The sequence below is a fragment of the Xenopus laevis genome, chromosome 7S, assembly GCF_017654675.1.
Source record: "Xenopus laevis strain J_2021 chromosome 7S, Xenopus_laevis_v10.1, whole genome shotgun sequence".
Lineage (NCBI taxonomy): Eukaryota > Metazoa > Chordata > Amphibia > Anura > Pipidae > Xenopus > Xenopus laevis.
Window position 1 is genome coordinate 12,051,446 of NC_054384.1, and position 17,026 is coordinate 12,068,471.

The 17,026-nt window shown below is 40.9% G+C and overlaps 1 protein-coding gene across 1 annotated transcript in view; it reads left to right on the forward strand.

The window, feature by feature from the left end:
• Positions 1-481: 481 nt before the first annotated feature.
• The window catches only part of stk32c.S (serine/threonine kinase 32C S homeolog), a 144,685-nt gene continuing 128,140 nt past the window's right edge, over positions 482-17,026 (forward strand). The window contains exon 1 of the mRNA XM_041570885.1: positions 482-810. Within this exon, the coding sequence (XP_041426819.1) occupies positions 729-810 (82 nt within the window). The 5' untranslated portion in view covers positions 482-728. The remainder of the gene's footprint in view (positions 811-17,026) is intronic.

A 17,026-nucleotide genomic window follows, 5' to 3' on the forward strand; every position in this document is an offset into this window, starting at 1 on the left:
CAGGGGGTGCTGTATGGTTCCATAGAACGTTACCATAGAGTGGGCTGGTTGGGGGCTGTTTGCGCTGGTAGGGGTCTGTTTCGGCCTCTGAGTACTTGGAATTGCAGGGCCTACTGTATTTTGACTCCCAGTCCTGGCCTGGCAAGGGGCCCGGCTGCGCGTTCCGCACTAGGGCCAGCCCCCGGCCTCTAGTTACATTACTGATTGGGGAGATTGTCGCCCGAAGAAGAGTCAATTAGTCGCCGAGCTGCTAAATCTCCCTGAATCTGCCCTGTCTCCCTGCACTGATGCAGTTGGGTCTGCTTCCTCTGTAGTTATGTCCCTGTTATAATGAAATAAACCAGATATTTCCCTTTAAAAAGCGCACAGAGGAGAGAGCGAGTAGAGGCTGCAATTCCTCATCGCGCCGGAAGGTGGCGCAAACACGCCTCGGTCAGGATTGAGTATTAAATGCCGTACAGCCGGCAGCGCATCCAGAGTTGTACGATATCTCCGCTCCAGACAGACAGCGCCGGGCACCACATGCAGCAGCCGCTGCCTCACACGCAACTGCCCTGCTCTGCGCCCGACCCTCATACTACAGTGATGTGAGCCGAGCAGTTACGAGGGAATCGCCCGTAAAGAAGAGCGAATCTGCCTCCGCTGTGCGGGGTGTGGGCTAAAGGCACCGGCGGTTCTCCCTCTCGGGTTACCACGGGACAGGGAATGAGATCTCGACCTCTGCCCAAATGTTTCACTGGAATAAGTGGAGGAAAAGGATGGGAGCCAACACTTCGGCCAAGAGACCGGTTTTCGATGAAAAGGAAGATGGTAAGTGACTCACACCTGCCCCGGGAGCTGTCCAACTGCTGAACCGCCTCTGCCCCTTGTTCTTCTGCTACAACTCCCGGCACTGCTGGGAGTTACACTTTTATCCCTCCTCATTTTCCATTAGTCTGACCCAAAGTAATGACTTTCCACTGCAGCTGCTGCAGAACTTCTTGTGTAAAATAGTCTCAGTATCATATGACTAAGCACTGAAGAGAAGTGATGGGGGAATTTGTCCCGTTTCACTGCAAAATCTGCAAATTTAACACAAAACTGCGAAAAATTCTGACATCGACTCTTATGCTCGCGTCAATTTTGACGCCAGCGTTAAAGTTAATGGGCGTCCGAATAATGTTCATGTTCAACGGTTTTGATGCAAGCAACTTTTCCGATGCGCGTCCAAAAAATTTTTTGACGCCTGGGAATTTTTCGCCGGCGAAGAGCACTTGTTAGCAAAGGGGCTGGAATGCATAAGAAAGAGGTTCTGCAGCAGGTGATTTATGATTATGTGATGGGGGAGGGGGGATGATATAGATTGATAGATACAGAGCTATTTCTACACTTTTGGTTCCGTCCATATATCACACCCTGCATTGGATATGTCAGGAGTCTCCCATAGACTGACGTTAATAATAAATGAATGAGTTGTGTGAAAGTGTTTGTGGCTGGTCCCTTCTCTACATGGGAACGTGCCCATTATACTGAGCAGGTTAGGAGCTGGCTAATGAAGTGCAAGCTCTGCTGCCCTTTTTTACGGCTACAGTGTGGTCTTTTGTTTTTGTCAATTTTTCCTGATTTTAGAGACTTTATGTTGATCCATACAGATGCTGACGCTTGCGGTTAAAGATGGGCGAATTTGTTCCGTTTCGCCGAAAAAATTCACGAACTTTGCATTAAATGAGCTCCTGCCCTGGATCCACTGGAGTTCTCCAGGGAGCTGTCCAAGTGCCTCTTGTTCTTCTGCTACAACTCCCGGCGCTGCTGGGAGTTACACTTTTATTTCTTCTCATTTTCCATTAGTCTGAACCAGTAATGGCTTACCATTGCAGCTGCTGCAGAACCTCTTGTGTACAATAGTCTCAGTTTCATATGACTAAGCACTAGTGATGGGCGAATTTATTCGCCAGGCGCGAATTTGCGGCGAATTTGCGTGATTCGCCGGCAGCGAATAAATTTGCGAAACGCCAGCGAAAATTCCCCCCTTTAAGATTCGCCGGCGTCAAAAAAAAATTTCGCCGCGTCGAAAAAAACGGACGCTGGCGTAAAAAATGCCCGCTGGCCTCATAAACGGCCGACGCCGTCAAAAAAACGGGCGCCGGCATCAAAAACAAGACGCCGGCGCCGTTTTGCGAATTTTCACAAATTCGCCCATCACTACTAAGCACTGAAGAGTAGTGATGGGGGAATTTGTCCCGTTTCGCCGAAAAATTCTCAAATTTACCATGAAATTCACGAAACGGCGAAAAATTCTGCCATCAATTCTGACGCGCACGACAATTTTGAAGCCAGTGTTAAAGTCAATGGGTGTCCGAATAATGTTGAGATGCAACTGCTTTGACACAAGCAACTTTTCCACCACGCGTCCAAAATATTTTGATGCCAGTGAATTTTTCACGGCAGTTTTGCGAATTTATTGGCAGGTGACGAAAACGCAAATTCGTACCTAGTGAATTTATTCGCCCATCACTAATGAAGAGCACATGTTAGCAAAGAGGCTGGAATGCATAAGAAAGAGGTTCTACAGCAGGTGATTTATGATTATGACTGACGTTAATAATAAATGAATGAGTTGTGTGAAAGTGTTTGTGGCTGGTCCCTTCTCTACATGGGAACTTGCCCATTATACTGAGCAGGTTAGGTGCTGTCGAATGAAGTGCAAGCTCTGCTGCCCTGGGCAGGCTGATGTACAACGCCGGGTTTTACGGCTTCAGTGCTGTCTTTTGTTTTTGGCATTTGTTCCTAATTTTAGAGGCTTTATGTTGATACAGATGCTGACACTTGCGGTTCATGATGGGCGAAAAAAATCATTGCGCGTCAAAATTATTTGGACGCCCATTGACTTTTAATGCATTTGGAAAAAACTAGGTGCGCGTATAAAAATTGACGCGGCCGTCTAAATTTGAAAAAATAATTTTGACGCCCATTGACCAATGCGTTTTGTGAAAAATTCGCAAAACGCATTGAAGTCAATGAGCGTCAAAATTATTTTGACGCACTTCAATTTAGACACCCAAGATTTTTCACCGGCAAATTTTTGCCACAGTTTTGAGAATTTTTTTCCCCGTGGCAAAAGTATTCGCCCATCACTACTTGCGGTACTTTCAGTAATGAACAGGGCACCCTAAAATTGTAGGTAGCCCCCAAACATATATTATTCACATAAAGCCGCAGACAAAGTAAATCATTCTCGCTAAATAAACGACTCCTATTTACTTGATATGTCATGCCATGAAGAATATGTTTCTGCTGCTGTTCTCTGATTCATTGGTGGTAGCCAGTGATATCACATTGTAATTAGTCACTCATGAGATTACTTATTCCCTCTTCATTGTACCGTCCCCACTCACCGTCAGTTCAGAACCCAATGGAAGCTTTAATGGGGTTCTTTACTGTTGAGATAACTTTTAGTATGATGTAGAGAGTGATATTGCAATTGGTTTTCATTTTTTATTTGTTTTTTTCAATAATTTATCTTTTTGTTCAGCAGCCCTTCAGTTTGCAATTTTAGCAATCTGGTTGCTATGGTCCAAATTGCCCTACCAACCATACACTGAGATACAATAAGAGACTGGAATATGAATAGGAGAGGCCTGAATAGAAAGAGGAGTAATAAAAAGTAGCAATAACAATACACAAGTAGCTTTACAGAGTATTTGTTTTTTAAGATTGGGTCAGTGACCCCCATTTGGAAGCTAAAAAGAGTCAGAAGTAGACGGCTTTGATTTTCTAGTTGTTGTGTCACTTTAGCCGTTGTGTCTCTCTAGTTATTGCGCCCCCTAGTTATTGTCTCCCTCTCTCTCTAGCTGTTGTGCTTCTCTAGTTGTTGTACCTTTTGCTGTTTTTTCTCTCTGGTTGTTGTGCTATTTTTGTTGTTGTGCCACGTTAGCTGTTGCATCTCTCTGGTTTTTGTACTTTTATAGTTGTTGTGCATTTCTAGTGCTGTGCCTCTCTTGTGGTTGTATTTCTCTAGTGCTTTTGCTTCTCAAGTCCTTGTGCCTCTCTAGTTGTTGTGCCTCTCTAGTTGTTGTGTTTCTCTAGTTGTTGTGTTTCTCTAGTTGTTTTGCTTCTCAAGTCTTTGTGCCTCTCTAGCTGTTGTGACTCTCTCGTTGTTGTGTGTCTCACTAGTTGTTGTGCCTCTCTAGTTGTTGTGCCTGTCTAGTTGTGTTTCTCTAGTTGTTTTGCTTCTCAAGACTTTGTGCCTCTCTAGGTGTTGTGCCTATCTATGTGTTGTGTTTCTCTAGTTGTTTTGCCTCTCTAGTTGTTGTGCCTGTCTAGTTGTTGTGCCTCTCTAGTTGTGTTTCTCTAGTTGTTTTGCTTCTCAAGTCTTTGTGCCTCTCTAGTTGTTGTGCCTATCTATTTGTTGTGTTTCTCTAGTTGTTTTGCTTCTCAATCTTTGTGCCTCTCTAGTTGTTGTGTGTCTCACTAGTTGTTGTGCCTCTCTAGTTGTGTTTCTCTAGTTGTTTTGCTTCTCAGGTCTTTGTGCCTATCTAGTTGTTGTGCCTCTTTAATTGTTGTGTCTTTTTCTAGTTGTTGTGCCTTTGTAGTTGCTGTATTTCTATAGTTGTTTTGCTTCTCAAGTCTTTGTGCCTCTAGTTGTTGTGTGTCTCGCTAGTTGTTTTGTACCTCTCTAGTTGTTGGACCTTTCTAGTTGTTGTACTTCTTTGGTTTTTGTGTCCCTCTAGTTGTTGTGTCTCTTTGGTTGTTGTGCTTCTTTAGTTGTCGTGTCTCTCCAGCTGTCGAATTAGCAATAGCTGGGGATTTAAGACCACTGATCAGTATAAATTCCTATAGGTGAGGCTGCCAGAAGAGCTGTGTGAATGTAAGGCATTGCGTGAATTTCGCAGGTTAAACTACATTTGATTACAGAACATAGATAGAAACATCCAGTTTCACTCTGTATTTTATGGTTTTCTAAGACACTTTTATGGCAAGAGAGAACGAAACTACCTTTAATTAAGATGGTAAAACTGGTAATTAAACGAACAGCCTGCTGGGAATGTGCTGTCTGAAGAAATCAGACACAGTTAAGATGAAGCCGAGAGCCAGAGACTTTGCTTTAAAATCCTCTTTTGCTCTGAAGCTCTCTAAACCCAATACAGTCATCAGCTCTAACCGTTCTTTTCTTTCAAAAGCCTACTTTCCCTTGGACAATCCTTCATGGTAACCTTACGGGGGGCTCCAGTTCTGTGTTATTATGATGGATTTAATATGTTCGAACATCTCACATCAAACTCCGCTCAAATCAGCTATGGGGGAAGGGGTCTCTTTCAGTTTGAATGTTGCTGTAAAGAACACTTAATACTTTAATACTTTAATGTGGAATTGGATTAGTAATTTATATGTATAGAATAAACTAATGCATTGAGCAATTTCTTATAATGTGCTCTTCTTGCTCTAGAGAAGCCCATGCTCCTATAAATTTGCTTGAAATACAAAAAATTGTATTGCTTTTTGCAGTAGCTGTAAATGTCCACCTAAAATCAGGGCCATATTTTCAATATACTCAAGGACCTGTGCCCAGGGCTGCAGTTTCAGGGGCATTTCTTTGGCACCTACACAGAAAAAATTTAGTTTTCTCCCATTTTATTTGTAAGCCTTTTTACCACCATCACACACCTCTTGCAATATCCAGAAGTGGAACTGAAAGGTGGGTACCGTTCCTCTACCCGAGCAGGTTCCTCTCCACCCAATCAACACATGTGCTGTATTGTGCATTGTGTAAAACGGGATAGGCAAAGGGTGTGCTTAGGACAGTGCCGGCACTACTTTCAATGGATTATTTTGTTGATGGTCTTGAGGGTTGAGGGAGCCCTAAAATGATTTTGCTCATTAACTGTGGATAATCATGGATGATTTTAACTCAAGGGAAAAAGAAGAGTAAGAAGAGCACAGACTGCAGAAGCTGTTGTTCCAAATGAATCCTCCTAAGAGAAAATACTGATATTAATACTGTTTAGCATAGCCAATAATCTCCAATAAATCTTCTCCAATTACGTTTCTTATGGTGGGTAAGGATAAAGCCCTCTGAAACATTGGAGATCTCCTGGTTTCCTGGTGGCCACATCTATATCTATTTTCAGAAGCCCTATTCAATCTCTTATGTGGTGGCCATGCTCAGAATTATAGCACACTGTAACTGGACAGAAGGTCTACCTTTGAAACTCTTAAGGTGACCTAGGGTAAGGGAGCAGATACTAAGGATTTGCATGGGATTTATGTCTACTGGCTTAGCAAAGTAGAGGGCCCTCTGAAACCTTGGAGATCTTCTGGTATCCTGGTGGTCCCACCAATGTCTATTTTCAGAAGCCCCATTTAATCTCTCGTGTTGTGGCCATGCTCAGAAGCACACTGTAACTGGACAGAAGGTCCAGCTTTGAAACTCTTAAGGTGACCTAAGGTATGGGAGCAGATACGAAGGATTTGCAAGGGATTAATGTCAACTGGTTTAGCAAAGTAGAGGGCCATCTGAAGCCTTTGAGATCTCCTGGTATGCTTCTGACCCCACCTTTATCTGTTTTCAGAAGCCACCTCTATATGTTTTATGGTGGTCATGCTCAGAAGGATAGCACACTGTAACTGGACAGAAGGTCCAACTTTGATATTCTTAAGGTGACCTAAGGTAAGGGAGCAGATACTAAGGATTTGCATGGGATTTATGTCACCTGACTTAGCAAAGTAGAGGACCCTCTGAAGCCTTGGAGATCTCCTGGTATGATGATGGCCCCACCTATATCTGTTTTCAGAAGCCCCATCTATAGCTTTCATGGTGGTCATGCTCAGACGGATAGCACACTGTAACTGGACAGAAGGTCTAGCCTTGAAACTGTTAGGGCAAGGGAGCAGATCCTAAGGATTCACAGGGAATGTAGGTCAATTGGCTTAGTAAAGTAGAGGTCCCTCTGAAGCCTTGGAGATCTTCTGGTATCCTGGTGGCCCCACCTATATCCACCTAAATGCTGTGCTAATTCCCATCAGATGAACCTTCCAACCCAAAGTACATCCAGTACCCCTTAAAGCTTCTACTATTGACAGCCTAGAAATATGAAGAATATGAATCGGGCAGCACGAGTTTCCATATGAAAGCCATTACATTTCAGTGCCGTTAGTCTCCCTGTCACCAAGTTTTAATTGACGTTCTGCTGCGGTCAGCGCTATGTTCTTAAGTAGAACACGGAGGAATATTATAAGCGTAAGTAACAGAACCTTTTGAAAGAGCGCATTAAGCAGTTTCAGCACTGAATATCAAGTGATCTCATGTCAAACAAAGGAAAGTGCAGCAGATTTGCAATGACTCAGTCCTCCTTAAGGTATTTAGTGATGTGATGAAATGATTGCTGGGTAAAACAACTTAGTAAACTGCTTCCAAATCAGCAGATAAAAATGAAAGAACTATACTCCATAGTGGATATTGGGCTCATTTATGAACGCAAAGAAAAATGCACAATGCATTGATGCTATTCACAAGTACTTGCGTTCATACATGCTGGCAGTGAGCACCAATGCGCTCTGCTACAAATAAATTGCAAGCTTAGAGACAAGGCTGGAACTACCACTAGCCTGGACCTGACAGTAAATGTATCTTACCTCTAGGGGGCAGAGCCATTGATTAAACTTAGGAAACTTTTCAAAAACTGCAGGTGTTAATTTGATGCAGATCATAGGAGTTGGAACAGCTGGATTGTGGGGGATAAAACATGGAAAATTGCATTGAAATCTTGCAGTTTGCATTTGTTTGGAAAATTAGCATTTACTGTATGTATAGAAGTAAAATAGTAAGACAGATCCTTCCATTTGCCATAACCTAGAAACATACTGGTCAACATGCAGTAACTCAAAGCAAACAATCAGCAGGAACCATAGCTTGCAGGTATGGGATCCGTTATCCGGAAACCCCTTATCCAGAAAGCTCCAAATTACAGAAAGGCTGTCTCCCATTTATCCAAATAATCCAAATCTTTGAAAATGATTTACCTTTTCTCTGTAATAATAAAAACAGTAATTTGTAATTAATCCAAACTAATATATAATTAATCCTTATTGGAAGCAAAACCAGCCTATTGGGTTTATTAATGTTTACATGGCTTTTTTTAGTAGATTTAAGGTATGAAGATCCAGATTACAGAAAAATATGTAATCTGTGAAAACCCAAGTCCCAAGCATTTGGATAACAGGTCCCATACCTGTAGTACATTTTGCAGATTTTCTGCACCCTTATTAGAACTAAAACCTAATGAGGCTACGTCGCACTCTAACGGCAGCCGAATTTTCGCTCTGGCGAATGGACGTAACTATGCAAATTCACTAAGATGAGGATTTTAATGAACGTTACCTCTTGCGCCAGACTTGCCTTCGCCACCTCAGATCAGTTGAAGTGCAATAGAGTAGATAGGACTTCCTCAAAAAAAAATTTGAAAATTTTCCCAGTCCCAAAAAACGCTGGTGACTTTTCAGTTTTTCAGTTTTTCAGGATGACAGGCTTCCGACTTCCCCCCTACATTTCCTAACATATGACACATAAACTATATAGTAGGCTCATGTGTAGGGCAATATAACAACTTTATTTTATTTTATGAAGGTTCCCTGGACTTGTTTAATGTCATGTATTTGCTGCAACATATACATCCATTGAAATGTAACTTCCAGCCATATGCAAATTAGCCAACGCTAGCGCTACTTTGCTTTGCTTGCTGAATTAACGCTATCAAAACTTCGCCATTGTTTGGTGCCCTGGACGCAACTTTGCATTTTAGTGAATTAGTGTTGTCCTGGCAAATTTTCGCGTGGCGAAGTCTGGCGATGTAAGCGAAGCTGTCACTGGTGAATTTCCGGAGGTTAGTGAATTTGCCCCTCTGTCTCTAATAACCCTCTGCCTCACTTTATATATCTGTATAAATAGAAATATCTATAATATTGTAATATATATTTCTGCACCTCTCCCCCTCTCCTGCTCCTGTCCTGTATCCCCCTCATTGTTTCTTTTTGGATGACTCTTATCTTTTAACTCTTCTGCCACTCTGGGAACAAAGCAGCTTTCCCCTAGATTGAAATGGAATGTATAAACATAGATTCTATACTAGTGACATTTTGAACAGCCTAAAATAAAAATTGACTGGGGGAAGGCACTTGAAGGCTCGTGAGGCCACTTCGGGCGACTTCAGAAAATGAAGTGAATTGCCGCAGGCGATTTTCATTTTAGCCGGCGGAGGGCAAGGGGAAGTCAGTTCGGGGAGATAGTTGCCCCGAAGAAGAGGCGATTTGTCGCTGGGGCGACTAATCTCCATGAATCTGCTCGTGTAGACTGACCCTAAGCCCTTATCAATTATAGAATAAACACAGGACTGGATGTCCCTGCTCATAAGCTTACCATCTAAATAGGGTGGATTCAGTTAAATTAGAATCTGCAATTATTATTATTATTATTAACATGTATTTATATAGCGCCAACATATTGCGTAGCACTGTGCTACAATCTTTCAGAAAGTAACCCAATCTCCACATTCGGGAAGGTCCTGTGATTAGACCTCGATTCCCTTCTCCGTCCCTAGCGAGGGGCGCATAACAATCCGGCAGTTTGGACTTTGTCTCACCTGATTGCAGCAGTGCAGATTGTCAACAGCAAACGGAGTGATCTGCCGGCGCGCATAATGGGCCAAATGATACGCATTTTATTCTCAGCTTTGGGAAATCAAAGGCACATTGTGTTATGTAAGGAAATGACGAACGTCATTTCCATAAAAGAAGTGCCGGTGTTTTTCGATGCCGACCATCAAGATTTTGTGTTTTTTTTTGGTTTTTTTTTGCTGATGTGATTCAGCTGGTTATCGAGCCCCACTCTGTAATCCTATCCGTTCCCAAAGGACGAGGCAGATAGAGATTGCTTGCAGGAAGCTGACATTTTGTTTGGGTTTGTGCTTTCTAGTTAATTCAGGAGCCTAAATGTCAGGCTGTGCATCCCTTTCTGACAAATATGCGGCAGACGTTGGGAAATGACAGAGGCTTCCATTGTAGCATTTGCAATGAAAGGACAATTTAATGGCATTTTGGGGGGGGGGGTGAAGGCCTCTGGTGTGAAATGCTAACGTTTAGCCATGTACTGTTATTACATATTGTGATTGCTCAGGTGAAAGGAAGAAGAGATAATAGCAAAAGCATTATCATACAGACAAAGCCATTATTAGAGAGGCAGAAACAGGCAAACAAACAAAAATAACTACACATAAATGGGAAAGCATTATGGCCCCTCTGAGGACAATGGAAAAGCTTTGGCTGCTAGACCAGGTTTGGTTCATAGCAATTGGCTTGTTAGAATTTCAGATATTATTGCATTCCCAGAATAAAGGGTTGATGCCTTCATGCGATTTTTCTTTTCCTTTTTTTATATCCCACCAGTTATTTTCAGAGCCATCAGAGTCTTAAAGGGGTGGTTCACCTTCAAACAACTGGTTGTTTTCAGATAGATCACCAGAAATAACAACTTCTTCCAATTACTTTCTATTTTCTATGTGTCACCGTTTTTCTCATATTAAAGTGTAAAGTGTCATTTTTCATCTTCTAAAGCAGTTCTGGCAGGGGGTCGCCAACCCAGTAAACTGTTCTAAATTGAAACATTTCGTTGATACATTTCTTATCTTTGTCCCTGCTGAGCAGAACTCTGGGTTTCATTGCAGGCAGCTGTTAGAATTGATACAATAGTTGCTAATAGTCCAGAGATGCTGCTGAAAAATGGACCAACTAAGGGGCACATTTACTAAGGGTCGAATTTCGAAGTTAAATAAACTTCGAAATTCAACCATCGAATTTGATACTTCGATAGTCGAAGTATTTTTTCGATTTATTTTAGTATTAGGATTTTTTGTTAAAAAAAATTGTTATTATGAATGAATTGGGCTAAAATATATCAGACGACCAAACTGCTGTTTTATTGGCATGAAACGAGTTATAGTACCAGGCACAAATGAACTGGTGGATCAGAATCAGAACCCAGCATGGCATTAACTAGAGCCATTGAAATTCTCTATGTGCTACAGCAAGCTATTTAAGAACCAAAAGCTATTACAGGTCCTTCAATCTAAGATGTGAGAACAATGCACACGCGGCAGTTAGACAATGTTGGAATTTTCCAGGCAGTTGAACAGATGTATATCTCTCCGAAGAAGTTACAGATCTAAACGTGGAAGCAATTTAGCCAGTTCTGTTAAAGGTAAAGCAACAGAGCATTTCAAATCAGGTGTACAGCTAAGGCGTGCTTTTCGCAAGCCTTAAGGAATAAATACCTTGACCGTAGTGGAAGGAAATCAAACATAACAGAAGCATAAAACTGCAGGAGCAGATAAGAATTGCTTTTTCTAGTTTATGTGCAATATATTTTATACATGTAGCTTTATGTAAAGGACTCTGACCAGATGCCTGAACATTGAAAGATTATTGCATTCTTGGGTTACCATAAGATTTTTTACTGGTTGCAAGTATGGTTTCTGGATGTGGATATGGGCACTGGTAGAGTCACAGTTTGGGTTGCCATTATAAGCTCCTTTTAACAATTTATGCCAGTGTAAGAATTATGTAGGTTCAAATTATTAGTTAATCAAAGACATGGATCTTTGCCCTATTTTGGAGCTCAGATTATTGGCCAAATTGGCACATCTAATCTTTAGCCCCTTGAGCCAATGATCATATCTCATGGAGTCCTTTGGTTGGTGACCACTTCCATAACCCAATGTGGTCCTCAGGACATTTTCTGCCAAGCTGAATTAATATCTGGATAAGCCTGTATCAATCAAGGAGACTCTTTTTCTGGACCCATACAGTATATTGGGCTATGGCCATAACCGGCAACTAACTACTCTCCGCAGGCCCCCATGTGATATGATTGTCGGCTGAAGACAGCTCAAGACAGGATCTGACAATTTAACAAACTGTCTGGTTTCCACAATGGGACAAACATCCTTTTATATGATGATCCAACCACAAGCCTCATAAACTGGTAACAACAATCAGGTATAGATATGCTTCATCCATGCCATGGAAGGTATCTTCAGATTCTTTCTGTTGCAGTTGTTCTGTGTATGTACTATATGGTGTAGAGTGGACTGTCGGTATGAAGAGTTGTAATCTGGTACAAATGAATCAGTCGTTCCTTCTTCCCCTATAATGACAGTAACTCTTAATTTTTGCAACATATTAATGCCAGTGATAGAGGTATCCAACATTCAAAAACCTGGAATTTCTTCATCTCTCTTTTACTTCGGCTAAAGCCTGGATGTTGGCTAGAAAATGCCAAAATGTTGGCTAGAATGCTACCAAAGGAAAGTAGTTAGAAAAATGCCTTAAGAGTCCTGAAGCTAATGTTACATGTGAAATGTTCTGCTCCAGGTGTGACTTTAGCTTTTGAAGGAGCTCTGGTGGAGAGGGCCCCTTGGTCTTCTAGATACACCAGAAATTCCAACATGAAGGCCAATTAATGTGAGATTTGGGGCAAAAATGTATATGTTCTTCTAGTTACATGTCAGTCTGTTGCCATCATGAAAACATATTGACACTGTATGAGTAATTGTCATATCTGAACTTAGCAAATAAAAACACCATGGACTGTATGACAATAGCCTTATAAGAATATCAGCTGGAGCATGACTAGCATGACAAACCCAGGGTGAAGGTCAATTAAGGTGAAATCTGGGTTGAAAATGTATTTGCTCTTCTAGTTACACTTGCCTGAATACTGCTAAACCCATGTTCCCATATCTGTAACCTTGTTATGGACTCCAGAAGGGGAACTTGAACTGAAAAAAAATCTGATTATTGCTTCCTTACAGACTGCAACATATCAATTGTTACACCAGTGGGGAAAAAAGACTTATTATGGGTATAAAAAAATAGCAAAATTGCACTTTGAACAGTGCATTGCATTCATAAGTGACTCCTATAATCTCATCATTGTGACTCTTATAATCTAATCATTGAAACCATTCAGTGATATGTTTTGACTGTCCTAGCTCAAATAGAAAGTAATTGCATTACGGCTCCTGAATTGCTGAAAACTTTTGCGGGATCCATGGTCTTTCTGATTGGATTTCTTTTATTGCTGCAGAAAGCGTCTGCGTAATCTTGGGTGATAAATAGGTGGTTCTGTCTCATGCCACCTGGGTTTTCTGTTTGTGTTCAAATATCTAATAGAAACGATTTCACCGATTTCGCAATCCCTGATCAGCTGCACATTAGTCAGGTCAATGGAGATGGGCCTCCAAGGTCTTTTAGTTAAACTTTATTGCGGCAGTTCCATGACATTATGAAATATGGGCAATTTAAACCGAAATACAAAAGAAATTGAAAGCTCCTCTTACTGGACACATGATTTATGGAGCTCAGTAGCAAATGCAATTTTAGCTTCACTTTCCTTTTGTTTCCAGAGCCTGAATTTACTCGTAAAGGCACCGACCATATTCAGAGCATCACGTTCCATATCTTGATGCTTTTATGTTTTGGATGGGGGGCTGTCAGCTGGCGACTGAAAGTTAAAGGGATACTGTCATGGGAAAAAATTTTTTTTCCAAAATGAATCAGTTAATAGTGCTACTCCAGCAGAATTCTGCACTGAAATCCATTTCTCAAAAGAGCAAACAGATTTTTTTATATTCAATTTTGAAATCTGACATGGGGCTAGACATTTTGTCAATTTCCCAGCTGCCCCTGGTCATGTGACTTGTGCCTGCACTTTAGGAGAGAAATGCTTTCTGGCAGGCTGCTGTTTTTCCTTCTCAATGTAACTGAATGTGTCTCAGTGGGACATGGGTATTTACTATTGAGTGCTGTTCTTAGATCTACCAGGCAGCTGTTATCTTGTGTTAGGGAACTGTTATCTGGTTACCTTCCCATTGTTCTGTTGTTTGACTGCTGGGGGGGGGGGGAAGGGAGGGGGGGTGATATCACTTCAACTTGCAGCATAGCAATAAAGAGTGATTCAATTTTATTAGAGCACAAGTCACATGACTGGGGGCAGCTGGGAAATTGACAATATGTCTAGCCCCATGTCAGATTGGGAAATGGATTTCAGTGCAGAATTCTGCTGGAGCAGCACTATTAACTGATTCATTTTGAAAAAAATTTTTTTTTGCCATGACAGTATCCCTTTAATACCAATGGTTGTTATATCGGTACTACTATACTTAATGTAATGCAAGTAATCATGAAAGCTTATAAGATTATAGGAGCTGCTTATAGAAAGCACAACCTGATAATAATGATGTCTTAGTGAATATATCAGGAATATGGTTAGCGGCTGTGTTATAGTAAGTCAATGATGTTGATAATAATTCAGCAGCATGTGTTTGTTTCATCACTGGCAAAATCAATGGTGTTCCGCGGCAATGGCTGCAGTCGGGCAAATTGCCACCTTGCAACTGCTAGGGTTAATTCAATTCCCTGAATTCAGGCTCCATATTTTACTGGGATGCACCAAACCCTACTACTGTATTTGGGATTTGGCCAGAATCCTTCCTTTTGGATCTGGTCAAATCTTGGACTGTATCTGAACCCAGTAATCAAATCAAATCCCATACAAAAATTGGCATGCCTGTGCAGCACGAGTGGAGCATTTTTTTTTTAGCTTTTGTGGGATCTGGAATCAGTTTGGCCAGGCTCTTGGATTTGACCAAATCCAAATCCTGCTTAAAGAAGTTGTTTACCTTTGAGTTAAATTTTAGTATAATGTAGTGAGTGATATTCTGAGACAATTTGCAATTTGTTTTCATTTTTTATTATTTGTAGTTTTTTAGTTATTTAGCTTTTTATTCAGCAGCTCTCCTGTTTGCAATTTTAGCAATCTGGTTGCTAGAGTCCAAATTACCCTAGCAACCATGCACTGATTTGAATAAGAGACTGGAATATGAATAGGAGAGGGTCTGAATAGGAAGGTGAGTAATAAAAAAGTAGCAATAACCATACATTTGTAGATCTACAGAGCATTTGTTTTTTAGATGGGGTCAGTGATCCCCATTTGAAAACTGGAAAGAGTCAAGAAGAAGAAGGCAAATAATTCTGAAAATATAAAAAAGAAAAAAACGGCCAATTGGAAAGATACTTAGAATAAGCCATTCTGTATCATTCTAAAAGTTAGTTTAAAGGTGAACAACTCCTTTAAAGAAAAACTATACCCACAAACAATGTAGGTCTCTATAAAAATATATTGCATGAAACAGCTCATATGTAAAATCCTGCTTCATGCAAATAAACCATTGATATACTTTTTTAGTAATTTGTGCCTTTGGGTATTCCTAAATATAAAATTTATAAACAATACATCTGTAGCCTTACAGAGCATTTGTTTTTTTACCTGGGGTCAGTGACCCCCATTTGAAAGCTGGAAAAAGTCAGACGAAAAAGGCAAATAATTAAAGAATTATACAAAATAAATAATGAAGACCAATTGAAAAGTTACCTAGAATTGGCCATTCCATAACATGCTAAAAGTTAAGTTAAAGGTGAATCGCTTTTTTAAAAAGACTTGGATTCAGCTGGATCTTGAACTGGATTTAGTGCTGAGACATTGGAAGCAGTGGAACAGGGAGCACTGCAGGGAGTGGGACATGGGAAGAACAGGGGCAGGGCCAGGGGTGCGGTAGGCCACAGGCAGAGCACTTTGGGTTGGGATTGACATCTTTGGTTGTTTTAGAAAATAGGTTTTATTTGTAATATGGAAATAAGGAACCAGTGTATGAGGTACATAGGTTACATTAAAGAGCTTACCACTGTATATGGTTTGTCCGGTTGCACACACCCCAGACCTTCAGCAGAGACCGGCAAACAGCAGAAGAGGCTGGAACAAGCCTGGACCACAGCAAGTAGAAGAGCCGGAGTCAGATAACAAAAGTATAAACTTACATTTTATTTTCCATAATTAAAAACCAAGGCTTGACACGTTTTGGTGTCTACCAAGGACACTTGAGCCTATGTCATTGGTAGACAGAAACACGTCAGGCCTTGTTTTTTAATTATGGAAAATAAAATGTAAGTTTATACTTTTATTATATTATCTGACTCCTGCTCCTCTACTTGGTGTGGTCCAGGCTTGAGCCAGCCTCTTCTGTTATTTGTAATATGATTAGAGCAATCCTTTAAAGAAGGAAGAACAAAAGGCCACTGCACAGTCCCCCCCCATTTAATATCTTGGAATAAAAAAAAAATAAAAAAAATAATGAATGTACATTGCAAAAGTGCTTAGAATATCACCCTCAACAATTTTACATTCAATTTTTTAAGGTTTACTTATCCTCTAAGGAAATATAAAATTCAGGGCCTGGAGCAGAGGCTGTGGGGCCTCGGCTTAAAGGTGAGAATTCAAGCTTTGTGAGATATGGGAGTGAACATTTATTGGCTTTTCTATATAATATTGGAACTATGGCTGATACAACAATTTTGTAATTTCTGTAGCCTTCTTAATATCCAAGGGAGCCTTCAACAAAGGTCTGGTGGACATAAACTGGTTCCAGGGCTGATTTACTTCTCTGTGTCCTCCTTAGTTTTGGACGGGTTGCTGTCCTTCATTCATTTGTGGTAGAAGATGGTAGAAAAGTTGTTGAATTCATGGAATAATAGTAGTAGTAGTTATTAAAGTGGACCTGTCACCCAGATACAAAAATCTGTATAATAAAAGTCCTTTTCACATTAAACATGAAATCCATGAAATCCAATTAAACATGAAAGCATTCATAGCTGTTGTAAGTTCATTTAAAAATCTCAACTGTCAGTCAAATATTGTCTGCCCCTCCTCTATGCCTTAGGTATAAAGGCGGGGCAGACAATTACTTTCACTTTCCATTCAGCACTTCCTAGATGTCACTGCTCTCCCACTTTCCCCCGTTCTCTTTACCATTTAATTGTGTAGCCAGGACATGGGGATGGACATCAGGTCCCCCATTCTAGTGCACAAACAAGATTCTGAGATGATACAAGACTTGTCTTAATAACAGTGTCCACAAAATGGCTCCTGCCTGCTTGTTATAAT